This window comes from Aspergillus glaucus (assembly GCF_001890805.1).
Source record: "Aspergillus glaucus CBS 516.65 unplaced genomic scaffold ASPGLscaffold_3, whole genome shotgun sequence".
Lineage (NCBI taxonomy): Eukaryota > Fungi > Ascomycota > Eurotiomycetes > Eurotiales > Aspergillaceae > Aspergillus > Aspergillus glaucus.
The window spans coordinates 907458-920789 of record NW_019170455.1 but is presented as its reverse complement, the minus strand read 5'-3'; the positions used below and the strand labels follow the sequence as shown (position 1 = coordinate 920789).

Below are 13332 nucleotides of genomic sequence, written 5' to 3'. Positions count from 1 at the left end.
GTTACAGGTCCCAGCTCCCAGCTCCCACGGCACTGCAGCATTCCTAGTCGACGCTCAACAATCCTCCTCTTCTGTATGAGTTCGGCAAAGAATTCTTTGATTGGGTTCAAATCTGGTGAGTATGCCATATATATCTCGCGGACGCTTAGGCCCTGTATGATGAATGCCGGCGCCGGAATACTCATAAAACTGGTCAGTATCTACACCGCACGACGTAAGGTCTGTTGCTGGGAAGAGTTGCCCGATTGGATGTGACGAGTCGATCGAGACTTAGTGGTGCGGATTTTTCTGTCTCCTGATGCTCGGGGTCTTTCATTGTCAAAAAAGGAGTTTATTAGGACGAGGATGTATAAAAAGAAGGAAAGGGAAAGGAGATAACATTAGCTGACGGCTTCAGTATAATAAGTATATACTCTGTATAAACCGTTTCTCAGAGTGGGCATAATAATTCACAAATACAAGTAATAATGCACTAATATGTACAGAGTACATGAAATAGTGAACTAGTACATGCTAAGGGAGGCAATGATTCAACGGTCCACATAATAAGCACATACCGCAGCCAATAATCATGTATGAAGTTAAGAATAGTGGGCTCACTGAATCATTGTTGTATGGCTGATCAGTGGGTGTAATTATCATTTACTTTTGGCATCCAATCGATCCGATGCACATGTACTCGGAGTACTCTATACACTCCATGCCAACGCTGGAAAAGGAAACATATAGCGGAGAAAGCAGAAGTTTAAACATTGAAGATCATCTACTCCTCAACTGGGGATCTACCTATATAAACTTGTGAGCAATCCGAATCCGACGCTTCCTGACATTCAACTTTGATTGGTATTTCTGCCTCAGTGCAATACTTGCAACTGCCCATTATCGAATTCTTCTCTGAATGCAACTTTGACCGTCTTCCAAAAAGTTTGCTAGGATGGCTGAAACGGAAGAGATTTATATCATGAGCAATCGCAACGAGGCCGAGAAGACCCGGTACGTTCCATTTGGCCGCCTGGTGAATTATGAGATTGGTATTTCTGACAGTGCTATTCCTTCAGTCTGAACACACAGCACGGTGTCCTCCTCCAGATCACCGACGACCAACTTCTCCACCCCTCGATTAACAGGAAGGACTTGTTTAATGTAGCAGACGTCGCCACAGGGACAGGGTACTGCTTTCAGTCCTGATACACCAACCTATCCTAAGCAATGCTGATCTTTTTTTTTTTTTTCTGGCTCTAGAATATGGTTGGAACAGGTCGCTGCTTTACTAGGAGACATACCGACCAGCCAGCCGCGCTCGTTTCACGGCTTTGACCTATCTGCAGCCATGTTCCCTACGGATCACGGTCGTATTAAGTACTCAACTCACGATGTGACAAAACCCTTCCCGGAGGAGCACCTTGGCCGCTACGATTTGGTGCACGTTCGACTCCTCGCGATGGCGATTCGGGAAGAAGATATTGTAACGATTGTTACCAACCTAATTGGTCTGCTGAGTATGTGCCACAGTCATATAGTCTAGGAGAGAGTTTCCTTTAGCTTCACACTGGCTGCCTTACTTTTCTGCTAAGACTGAGACTGAGACTAACCTGAATCTATGAACAGGACCAGGCGGATATCTCCAGTGGGACGATATTGACTTAAATTCGTTTTCCAGCTTTGATGGCATCATTATCGACTTCGCAAAACAGGTCGGATATAGCCTGCGACTGACCGAAGTGGTACAAGAAGCATGTGCCAAGCGTGGACTCCAGGGTGTCTCCAGACAGCAATACAGTGTTGGGGCCAAGCCAGGGCTAGCCCAAAACATGCTGCATTGGTTCAAGGAATCGATGCATTTCCTGGTTCCTGTGGTATTAATGCGCAGTGGGAGAGCCACTGATACAGAATCGGCCCAGCAAATGGCATCACAATTAATAGACAAGGTTGATGCAGTACCTGATGCCACCATTGTGTCCATCTTGGGAAGAAAGCAATAATGTTGTCCTGGAAAGTAGGTGGAACTTGGGAATGATGCTGTCGAGCCATGGGAACAGAAACAATTTAGTTATGTAGTTGACAATTCTCGTCGTTGCATACATGCAGGAAATGCGACGGTTTGCAAATAGTTGATTGCGTCTGTTTGGGTCAATCGTATGTTTCTTGTCAGGTGTGTTAGGTGCTTGACTCATGAGCCTAGGTTCTACCAGGTCTATTTCGTACTATATTTAAAGGGTTAGTATAATATAATAAGCACCTCTTTTCTCTCAGATTTGAGATGCTTCAGTAGGCAAAAGTTGACGTTTGATGCAAAAAGTGTAAGGCTCTTGGGCTTTGTGCTCTATGCACCCTCTGTGGCATAAGCAACATTCACTTATTTGTTGACCATTATCATCTCATACTCCTCATCATTTTAATCACTTCTGATTGTTTTCTTCTGATGATGAAGTATCAATGACAGTGGATGGGTCTTAGTCAGCAAGGCACCCGTGCCCTTAGTTATTAACTAGTTAGTTACTACTTCCCTCGAGATCATCCATCTATCTAGCATTCTGTCTTCATCCTTTCATCCCCCATTGACCCAGTATCTGCTTAATTTCTGCTTTTCTCATCAGCACGACTTGCTTAGCATCGAGAAATCGTTCAGTATCGTTTTTTCTCAGTGTTACTAGCGAAGCGACAAAGGACCGTCAACACAGCGTCCTGGGAGCCAAGCAGCAATCGCTCGCAAGAGCTCTTTTTCTTTCGATCAGAGAGTATCAGCTGTATCTCCAAATCCAAAACTGTGGTACGTACGAGTCGTAGAAGCCAGTTGGCTATCTGAAGGACTGCTGATTGACATGTTTCTTACCAGGTCTCCACCGACATGGACCGTGTTATCGAACGTCCAAACTACAGGATCGTTGAACGTGAGAAATACCCCTTCATATGATGTACTGACTGTGAGACCGGCTGACATTAGGTGATGTATAGGTCGAGAATTTTCGGCGGATCCACCTACAAGAGCGAGGGTTGAGTTCCTATCCCGTATAGAAACAGAAGACGACGAGCACCTTATTCGTTCTTTACATCCGTCACTACGACATTGTACGTACGTTGCTGTCGTCGAAGGTGGACCGGTCGGGAGCCCACTTTGGCTAGTTGAAGCGGATGATTCTGAAAGAGTTCGTCATATTCATGCGGGAGGAAGGGAGATTCAAATACTACCGCATCATATGACAGATGTCCCTGTGATGAATTGTTAGCGTATCCCCATGGGTTCAGCACGACCTCTCACTAATCATGGATGAGAGCCTCCCGCACTTGATAAGTCCCGCAGGCTCGCCACGTATAGCAGGACGGCGCCCGTATGAAGAGGTTCTGCATGGTGATTCGATTTTTGTCTATCGGAACAATATCTCGACCGGGAATGTCCGTTCCTGCAAAGCGATAGCTGACGGAACGCAGTATACATGGGATTACAGATACCCAACCTACAGTACCGCACTACTTTGGAGGACGGTTGGTGGCGATAATGCACCAGATGCATCTGGGAGCGTTTTGTGCCTGGGAAAACCAGATGACTCTCATGTTCGCGTTGTGCTCTTTCAGAATTTTGAGGGGCAGGTGGTGAGGTCAGAAGACGTGCGTGGCCCTGATGGTGCTACGTTTAAGGGAGGATTTCTCCTACTGGAGGAGATCCGGCAATCTGAGATTGTGATGAGTTGACAAAAAGGGGAGAGATTAATCAATTGGTAGTTAACTAGTTAGCTGAACCCTATTGCTGCCTGACTGCCTTGACTCGGTGCCTGACATGTGCCTAATCCTGTAATCATCGTACTAGCGCATACCAAACTTACAAGCCGTAATCAAACCAGAAACCGTTGCAAAGCAACATTCTAGAAAGAAATACAGGGATATCAAATCAAATGAAACAGAGATCGCCTCTATAATGGCCTTGGGCAACTACAAATAACCAAGAGACTCGACAAATCATGACCGGCATCAGTTGGCAACAGCTCCTGCAGCATTCCATCCATCCCCTCACCTCAATGATTCACTCGTCTCCAAGGTGTGCATAATCCGGGGTATACTAACGCCTCCTCTCTTTCTTTCATCTAATCTTTATTCTCTCCATACGAAGCTATAAAAATGGCCCCCTCAAGAAAGAGATCCTCCCCCCGAACCCCCCGGAAACAGAAACACATCAACGCCCGCAAAATCAGCAAGACTCCTCGATCCCCCACCTCCATCCTTGCCCAAGCACGCAAGAACAACCTCATCAAAGCACTAGGAATCAGCCCAGCAGGCCAATCCAAGAGTCAGAATCGGCAAGCGAAGAAATACTCCAAATACAAGCGTGGCGTTCTCCCGGTTTCGTATGAGCCGTTTGAGCAGAATTGTTTTGAGAGGGAACCGTTGCCGTCGGGGTATGTGTTCGTGCCCAAGGGCGATGTCTACGTCACGAGGCATTGTCGGAGTAAGACGAGGGAGGCGGGGAAGGTGGTTTATTTAGTTTATGTGAGTTCCTTCCTTTATCCCCATTCTATATTATAGAAGAGAAGAGCAGTAGTAGTAATGAAAACAGAATAACGCCGCAAAACGAACCCTTGGTCTCCGCGTCCCCGCCGATATCTACTCATCCGTCCTGAACTCCGCCGCTGCAACCGCCTCCTCGCGTGCAAACGCCGTGCACCTCCGCGATGCAAAGGATTCTTCACGGTCTAGAGAACTCCTCCAGTCGCAATTCCCGTTAATGCCGGCAGAATCGCTAGAGACCATCCTCGATCATGCGTTCCTGAAAGGGTCTGGTCGTGTTGGGCGGACGGGGATGAAATCCGATGAACATAAGGCAGACCTGGCTGTCGAGGCACATATAAGACATATGCATACGTCGTATGAAGAGCTGTTAAATGCGGGCGTTGACCGGAGGGAGGCGAGGGAGGCGGTTTGGGAGACGGTCAAGGCTATTAAGATGGCTTGGGAGGGGGGCGGGAGGGAGGTTACGCCGCTTACTTTGCGGGGGAGAACGGAGGTGGATATGGATATGGACATTATTGAGGTGGAGGACTAAGATTGGAAGCTTGTTTTATACGGTTTGATGATTCTGGATATGACATGCCCTACATACAACACCAGGGGCATACGGCAGGCCTCAACAGCCTTGCATTATGATTACGATTCTTACGACTGCATAGATTTAGAGCGATATCTACGCGAGTACAATGATATATGAAGATATCCAAGATAACAGTGCATTGTAATAACCAAAAGCCAACGCGATTTATATAACATGGGTATTGGCTTACCAGTCTGCCAACACTCGAATCCTCCATGACTCACCTTCAGATAATCTGGAATAAAAATCGGGACAAAATTAGAAAAGCACGCACCTGGATAAAATCATGTAAACTGCCTGTGCATCAGAGGAAGGCCCAGGCCCACGAAGCAAACACACACTCACAACACAAAGAGCAACCAGCTCATGGACCAGGGCCCAGCCATCCACGGGACACTAATATCCGCGCCCTGAACCTGCATATCCAAGAGCGTATAAAGCCACTGCTCGAGAGAAGTCAGTACATATTCCATATCATTACCTTCACCAGCCATGGCAATAGTATCGGCCTTAAACTTAGCGTCGCACCTAAGCACCCACGAGTCGTCCCGGACATTGAGCGCCGTAGAGTCAAACTGGCAGTTGGTGAGTTTATCTAGAACAGTATTACGAGCCCTATTGAGGACCATCCAGATATGTTCGCGGGGAGTGTCCAGCGGCAATCCAACGAAAATCGTATACTGAAGGTCAAGCTCTTCCTCGAGTTCCATGTCGCCATTACCATTGTCGTCACCGTTGCTATTATTGTCACAGTTGGGCTCTGAGTCGCTGAAGCTGTCGTCGTCATTGTTGCCTGAGATGACACGGCCCAGGGCGCGGTTTCCGGCGGCACTCCAGCGTGGGTAGCGGTTGGAGTCGTTGGCAGCGGCTTGGTGGGTGCTGTTGTGAGAGCTCATGGGGGCTGTGTATTCGGGGGAGTAGGGGATGTAGGTGTTTGGACGAACGTCGGTGGGAGTGTCGTCCATTTCCATGTCAGCTAGTGCGATTGGCATCTTGTTAGTGGAGGACAGTACCTTGTTTGGTTTTGTTAGAGGTGGGTTGATAAATTGTTTGATAGTAGAGTAGATGAGAGGTTGATGATGAGAGATGAAGCTGGAATTATGGTCATATTTATACCTTGAGATGCTACTGCGATGCTTCATTGTAGAACTGTTACTAGTATTCTCCACAGGCATTCTCCAAAATCCCAAACAGACAATAAAGGATGAGAGAGGTTCAATGGCATTGTCACCATCGGGGATACTCCATCTAACTAACTAGTTAGTTACATTGTTGACTTCTTTGTACTCTGCCTCAAGTTTCAGGCATTCACCGTGAGCCTGCTGCCTGAAACAAACAGATGGGTCACTTAAAGGAAATTCATTTCGCTCTAACAGCCCCTGCTAGTCCATTGGAAAAGGCCCCAACGGCCCCATGGTTAGTAGGTTACCCTTTCCGGCATGGTGTAATGGTAAACATCGCCGTCTTTCACACGGCAGCTCGGGGTTCGATTCCCCGTACCGGAATTATTATTATTATTATTATTTTTCTTTTTTACCAGACGATGTTCGAGGTTTTCTCCATAATTTCTTGGTGTCAACAAAAAAGAGCAAATCAGCCCTAAGGCCTGGCCCTAGTTCGATTCCCCTTAAAGTAACTACCCTACATTTATTCCCGTTAGAGCAACGAGACCCCACGGCTCGTCCGAAACAGGTAAAGTCCATGTCTCTAGTCTATAAATAGCAACCAAGCCGACGATCTCTTGGCCTTGTGCCTAAAGGGGCAATGGCCGGTTTCTCTTTCATCGCTTGAGAATCACATAACTAATGCAGTGTCGCGGACAGCCTCTGGGCATACAAAACATCAATCTGGTCTTTGAATTCCGATGAAACAGGCAAATTCCATCTCTATTATACTCTCAAGAAGCATAGCCATCGTCACAGCCGATGAGCCGATCAACACCGACGGATCCCGCCGAGACCCAATGAATATCATTTAGCCTCAGCCTCGTGTCTTGAAATATATCCCTCCAAGAATACGCGAAATCTTGGCTATCCTCTAACGCCCTCTACAAGTACTCCTATCCACCTGCTTCTTGATTATGTCTCCCCTCGCCGTCAAATCCCGCAAATAGTCGCCACGCCACCATGTGGGCAGAAAAACGACATCAATCCCGCCTCTACGCATACAAACCTCGTTTTCGGAGACGGTTCCTCGTGCTAGCCTTTATCGCCGTTTGCTATATCGTTTTTATCTACTTTCCAGAGCCCGAGTTGCCGAAGAAGAGGACACATAATTTCACCAGTCCGAATAAACTCGCGCCCGAGTACGAGGAAGAATTTCCCAAGTTCGTGCATACTTCGTCGTTCCGGAAGGATCCGGATTTCGAATATGAAGCCAGGATAGATGCTATGCTGCAAGAGGTTGAGCGCGCTGCGCTCGCGGAGAATGGGGGTGATTATAGTGCCAAAGATCGTATTTGGCAGATCATGCCGGAGGTGAAGGATCGAGGGTCAGACTCGAAGATGCTGGAGAACAAAAATAATGGTTGGGAATATACAGTAAGTCTTTTGTCTCGTCTGGATTGGATCCAGTTGCTGAACTGTATAGCCTGCGACAGATGAATGGGCTGCTGCCTTTGTCGCTGATACACTATCAAAAGCGCCGGAAATCGCAACCACATACCAAGCATACCCATACAACGTCCTCCGCGCAGACCTTCTCCGTTACCTAGTACTGTGGTACTATGGCGGCTTCTACTCAGACATGGACGCCTTCCCTGCACGACCCATCAAGCAGTGTCCGCCGCTTAATCCGCTCTTCACCGAAGAAACCAACAACCACCCCAACGTCTCGTTCATCTTAGGCGTTGAAATCGACGAGCCATACGTTGCGCCCAAATTCATGCGCAAATGGCACTGGAGCAGGCCCTACGAATTCATCCAATACACTATGTACGCGCCGCGCCGCTTCAGCCCGATCCTCCGAAAGACCATCGTCCGAGTGCTCGCACATAGCAGACAGCACATGGACCGGTGGACAATCATTCCACCACGGTACGACGAGCCAACGGTCCTTGAAATCAGCGGCCCTGGCGTCGTCACAGACGCCGTCATCGACAGTCTCTCCGAGACACTGCCCCCGACACATCCGCTAGTCAATCTATCCGTCGAAGCGGACGAGGGAGTTGGCGATTTGCTCTCGTCTTCCGGCGTAACTCAGAGACGCGTAACATGGGTGCCGTTTCATAACATCAAAGAGCCTGTATATATTGATGCATCAGAGGCTGCGGAGGGGAAGGCCATGGGCGGACTAGGTGTGCTGCCCGTTAGCGCCTGGGGGAATGGACAGAGGCATAGTAATGCGGAGGGATTCCGGGGGCCGAATGTTTGTATAAATCATCGGTTTGGGGGGTCTTGGAAGATTAATTGGTGGCATCGCATGTTTGGTTAGTATATATTTGCATAGTACATAGGCATTTACAGCATTGTTTCAGGCATTGAAATGCGTTAACTACATCAGTAGTATCACCTTGTAGCACTCCCAATCAGGTAATAGGGCAAGATATCCTAACCCCACGCTATACCGCATTCAGCCGGAAAACTCTCCGCAGCTGTCTCAGTCCCAGCTCCAACTTCTCAACATCAACTTCTACCCAACCACATCACTCACAATGGAAAGAGCCGATATCGTGGAGTCGCCGCGCAAGCGCCAGAAGACCGACAATGACAACACTTCCTCTGAAGAAGTCGCCGTCGCAGTCAAACCCGCCGCCGACGACGCTCAATTGCAGAAGGAGATCGAGGTTGGGATTACGGAGTTTGTTAGTCCGGAGAATGAGGGCTTTTCGGGGATTTTGAAGAAGAGGTACGCGTTATCTAGGATGGAGTGTGTGAGGTTGAACTGATAGATGTTTGACAGATATACCGACTTCCTGGTCAATGAGATCTTGACTACCGGTCAGGTTCTGCATCTGAAGAACGTCGCGACGCCGGAGCAGAAGAAAGAGAAGAAGGATATCAAGCCCGAACCAGCTGCTGAGCCTGCGACCGAGAATACCGCGCCCAAAGCTGAAGAACCCAAACCCACCGAAACTGCGCCGGAGCCCGCCCCCGAATTCAACCTCTCCGACGAGGACCGCACCACCCTGACCACCTACTTCGGCGAAGATGCTACGGACAAGATTGTTTCCCTGCACAAACGCGCGCAAGCCTCGAACGCGCGTCCCAGCGCATTCGACAAGATCGCTACCTCTGTCATGACCGACCGCGACCAGCGAATCCAAGTGCACCAGACCATCCGCCGCGTTTTCAACTCGCAGCTCGAGTCCAGTACAGACGGCGAGGGTATGATGTGGATCTCTGCCGCGCCGAACCGCAATAAGCGGAATGGACAGGGTGGACAGAATGGACGCGGCGGACGGGACGCGAACAGGAATAACTGGCAGGAGCTTGGTGGTCCGTATTTGCATTTTACGATTTACAAGGAGAACAAGGATACTATGGAGGTGATCTCGTTTTTGGCACGAACATTGAAGACGAATCCCAAGTCGTTTCAGTTTGCTGGGACGAAAGATCGACGGGGTGTGACTGTTCAGCGGGCGTGCGCGCATAAAGTGAAGGCGGAGCGACTGGCCCATATGAACAAGACCCTCCGCAATGCGAGACTAGGCGACTTTGAGTACCGCGAGCACGGTCTGGAACTAGGCGATCTCAACGGAAACGAGTTCGTGATCACACTCCGCGAATCTGACATCCCCGGCGTGGACCTGAACGACCGCGAAACAGCGATTTCCAAAGCCAACGACCTCGTCGGCTCCGCCCTGCGCAACCTCCGCGAACGCGGCTACTTCAACTACTACGGCCTGCAACGCTTCGGAACTTTCTCCACCCGCACCGACACCATCGGCGTGAAAATGCTCCAGGGCGACTTCAAAGCCGCCTGCGAAGCAATCCTCCAATACCCCCCACACGTCCTCGCCGCAGCGCAAGACCAATCCCAGGACGCAGGCAACATCAGCACAGACGACAAGGCCCGCGCCCAGGCAATTCACCACTTCCAGAGCACAGGTAAAAGCGCCGAAGCACTCGAAATACTGCCCCGCAAATTCTCCGCGGAAATGAACCTCATCCGCCACCTGGGCCGTTCGAAGAACGACTTCATCGGCGCGTTGCAGATGATTCCCCGCAACCTGAGACTCATGTACGTTCACGCGTACCAGAGTCTAGTCTGGAACTTTGCGGCCGGTGAGCGCTGGCGGTTATACGGCGACAAAGTCGTCGAGGGAGACCTCGTCCTCGTGCACGAACACCGCGATAAGGAAGGCAACGCCTCGACCGAGATCAAAAACGAAGTTGACGCCGACGGCGAAGTCATTATCATCCCAGCAGCACACGACAGCGCCCGCGCCGCAGATGACCAGTTCACGCGTGCGCGCGCCCTCTCCGCTACCGAAGCCGCATCTGGCCAATATACCATCTTCGACGTCGTTCTCCCACTCCCCGGCTTCGACATCTCATACCCCGCGAACGCAATGACGGATTTCTACAAGCGCTTCATGGGCAGCGAGGAAGGCGGAAACCTGGACCCCTTCGACATGCGCCGCAAATGGAAGGACGTTAGTCTCAGCGGGGGTTACCGCAAAATACTCAGCCGGATGGGCGAGGATTACTCGTTCGAAGTGAAGACGTATGAGAAGGATGATGAGCAGTTTGTTGTTACGGATTTGGAGGCTGCCACTAACCCCGAGTCTGAGAAGACTGGTGCCGATGTCAAGGAAGAGGGCGAGGAAACCGGACAAGGAAAGTTGGCCGTGGTGCTCAAGTTCCAGCTCGGCACGAGCCAGTATGCTACTATGGCGTTGCGGGAGTTGATGAAGGGGAGGGTTAAGGCGTATACGCCTGGTTTTGGAGGCAGATAAATAAAGCATGTAACTAACTAGTTAGTTAACTATATAGACATGAGTGAAGGTGTAAATTATAAAATAAAAGTTTGATTCAACATTAACTTCATTCTCGTACGCATCCATTACTCAAAACCAAACTAAAACTAAACGCATTAATGCCCATCAAATCCCCGATTACCATGTCCATGTCCATGTCCATGCTCATGCTCATCAATCGACGAAACAGAAGAAATAACACTCGCCCGATCCGCATCCGCATCCGCATCACCACCACCGTCACCATCAACACCCCGTCGCCGTCCACTAACCCTCGAAATATCCGATAACGTATCATCGGGATGATTAAACGGTGACCTTGCGCGCGGGAACTCCGCGCCTACACCCGCTGACGGTGGTGATGGTGAGGGAACCGGGTGCTCGGGTGTTAGAGCTAATCCGATTCCCATACCGGGATCACTTGAGCGGTACGTTTCTGGGAGAACAGGGGTTGAATTGTGTTGTTGTGGGAGGGGACCGTCGAAGGGTGGTTGCAGGTTGTGTGTTTGGGAGGGCATTGTCCAGTTATTATCGTTCGGTGCAGCTGGGACAGGAGCTGTGGCAGTGGCCATTTCCATCCGCGGTGTTGCTTGTCCGTGAGCATGTCCTTTTGGTATGTGTACTTGTGAATTGACCGGTGTATGTGCTTCTCCTGCTGCTCTGCGTTGCTTGCGTCGGCGCATGTAGAGGACTAGGAATACGAGTGCTGCGATGAGAGCTGCGCCGCCAACGGCAACGGGGATGGCGATGGCGATTTTGGTGTTTGTTCTCAAGCCACCGTCGCCGTGGCTGTTGGAATTGGATTTGGCTTTGGGACTGCTAATAGCACCGCTGGTTGTGCTTTGAGATGGTGCTACGTTAGATGAGGTCGGTGAGGGTGCTTGTGATGCAGTGTTCGACCACAGATTATTAGAGGCTCCATTCTCGCCGTTCCCTGAATCGGACGAGCCATTGCCGCTAGGATCGACTGCGTCTGGGGGAGCTGCAAATCGTGAGTATGGGTCGATAATCCGGATGAATATCGCTGTTGTCCTGGGGAGAGGTATTCTCACGTTCAAATGATGGCATATGGTATGGTTTTCTTTGAATAAGATGCGGGTTCTGTGAATAAGATGCGGGTTCTGTGAATAAGATGCGGGTTCCGTGGTCAATAAGACTGGTCGTGAATAAAGAAAAGTACGCTGAAAGAACTCTTAGCGCTCGAACGAACAAGGCACACTCGTGTCGCTTACTCTGAATAGCCTATCACAGATGGCAGCAGAATCAAATAAAGCCAGCTCCAGTCATTAATATCCGGCCATCTCGGGCATCAACAGTATCAAAGAGTATCAGGATGAAAAACTCGAGGTGCACCCCTCAGTAAGAAATCAAACAAGGTGAGACGAGAGAGGGGAAGAAGAGTAAGCACGCGGCTCAAACGAGAAGAAAAAAAAAAAAAAAAAAAAAAAATCACACAAGGCTGAGTCGCAGTAGCGTCAAGCGCTATCTTACGGCGCAGACGATGCTGATTGCTGGATTCGTCCATATTAAAAGGCCGGAGGGGTTGATCAGCGAGCATCAGCCACCATAGCGGACACAAACACGAGCATGTAACACATGATGCAGCTCTGTAGTATTACAGGTTATCCTGTTCCGATTTCAATATAGCAGCTACTTTAGCGACTCTCAGACTGCGCAAGTTCATATCTGATGCTGGTTATCGTCCGGAGTATGTGCCCGGAGTACGCGCCGGAGTACGCGCCGGAGTACACATTCCTCTTTGGTAAAGAGTGGTAAAGCTGGTGCCGTTGCGTACGCGCCGAGCAGTGGAGGTCGGGTTATACTTGGAATGGAGTAGTGGACGCATTAGCCAGAGACGGCGCCGTGATCCTGCAGATATCACATTTATCTGTTGCTGGAGGATTTAGTGTGGGATTGTCAGTTTCGGCACTTTGCAGGATTCCTGCATAGCGGTATATGGAGTAGAGTAGAACAAATAATTCAATATTCTATATCATTGATATTGTATGCGAGTCTCATCAATGGACAATAGAAAAGATGTTCCTGAATGAAGCGCCCCTAGTAGTAGTAGTGTGTGTGTGTGTGTGTGTGTCTATTTTACGTCGAGGTTCGGGCCTTTCCACGCGTCCTTGGGAACCTCGGAAGCGGAAAAACCCTGGTCCCGGTGCGGGACATACGACGGGCAGATCGAGACTGCCTGTCACCTAGCTAAACTACCATCTATCATCTATATACAGGTAGCCTCCCGCGCGGGGGGCTGCTTGGGTTTTCATGACTGTCAAAGCAGCAAAATTGCGCGTATTGGTTTGCAACAAAAGAAAAAGCATGAACG

The 13332-nt window shown here is 49.6% G+C and overlaps 7 protein-coding genes and 1 non-coding gene across 8 annotated transcripts; 6 read left to right on the top strand and 2 right to left on the bottom strand.

Moving 5' to 3' along the window:
* Window positions 1–1059: 1059 nt before the first annotated feature.
* Window positions 1060–1808, top strand: ASPGLDRAFT_96598 (class I SAM-dependent methyltransferase; the record flags this gene model as incomplete). Its single annotated transcript, XM_022550590.1, has 3 exons — window positions 1060–1169; window positions 1243–1499; window positions 1609–1808. Coding segments are annotated over 3 exons (567 nt in total), but the record flags the coding sequence as incomplete, so codon positions are not given.
* A 1281-nt stretch (window positions 1809–3089) lies between these two features.
* Window positions 3090–3807, top strand: ASPGLDRAFT_1001400 (uncharacterized protein). The gene has a single exon (XM_022539395.1). The coding sequence runs from the start codon at window positions 3265–3267 to the stop codon at window positions 3688–3690; it is 426 nt and encodes a 141-aa protein (XP_022404548.1). The 5' UTR covers window positions 3090–3264; the 3' UTR covers window positions 3691–3807.
* Window positions 3808–3964: 157 nt separating this feature from the next.
* ASPGLDRAFT_42924 (DUF2293 domain-containing protein) lies at window positions 3965–5208 on the top strand. Its single transcript, XM_022545701.1, has 3 exons — window positions 3965–4033; window positions 4106–4482; window positions 4550–5208. The coding sequence occupies exons 2-3, from the start codon at window positions 4114–4116 to the stop codon at window positions 5033–5035; spliced, it is 855 nt and encodes a 284-aa protein (XP_022404547.1). The 5' UTR covers window positions 3965–4033; window positions 4106–4113; the 3' UTR covers window positions 5036–5208.
* Window positions 5209–5283: 75 nt separating this feature from the next.
* ASPGLDRAFT_55155 (uncharacterized protein) lies at window positions 5284–6276 on the bottom strand. The gene has a single exon (XM_022548122.1). The coding sequence runs from the start codon at window positions 6253–6255 to the stop codon at window positions 5422–5424; it is 834 nt and encodes a 277-aa protein (XP_022404546.1). The 5' UTR covers window positions 6256–6276; the 3' UTR covers window positions 5284–5421.
* A 237-nt stretch (window positions 6277–6513) lies between these two features.
* Window positions 6514–6585, top strand: ASPGLDRAFT_t34. The gene has a single exon. It is a non-coding gene; the product is annotated as a tRNA-Glu (tRNA).
* Window positions 6586–6887: 302 nt separating this feature from the next.
* On the top strand, window positions 6888–8557 carry ASPGLDRAFT_142582 (uncharacterized protein). Its single transcript, XM_022541772.1, has 2 exons — window positions 6888–7620; window positions 7670–8557. Exons 1-2 carry the CDS (start codon window positions 7207–7209, stop codon window positions 8510–8512), a joined length of 1257 nt encoding a protein of 418 aa, XP_022404545.1. The 5' UTR covers window positions 6888–7206; the 3' UTR covers window positions 8513–8557.
* Window positions 8558–8704: 147 nt separating this feature from the next.
* ASPGLDRAFT_42922 (pseudouridine synthase PUS7) lies at window positions 8705–11119 on the top strand. The gene is made up of 2 exons (XM_022545700.1): window positions 8705–8926; window positions 8981–11119. The coding sequence occupies exons 1-2, from the start codon at window positions 8733–8735 to the stop codon at window positions 10977–10979; spliced, it is 2193 nt and encodes a 730-aa protein (XP_022404544.1). The 5' UTR covers window positions 8705–8732; the 3' UTR covers window positions 10980–11119.
* On the bottom strand, window positions 11076–12419 carry ASPGLDRAFT_55153 (uncharacterized protein). The gene is made up of 3 exons (XM_022548121.1): window positions 12233–12419; window positions 12053–12181; window positions 11076–11982 (listed from the first exon to the last, which is right to left on the bottom strand). Exons 2-3 carry the CDS (start codon window positions 12066–12068, stop codon window positions 11117–11119), a joined length of 882 nt encoding a protein of 293 aa, XP_022404543.1. The 5' UTR covers window positions 12069–12181; window positions 12233–12419; the 3' UTR covers window positions 11076–11116.
* Between the last annotated feature and the right edge of the window lie 913 nt (window positions 12420–13332).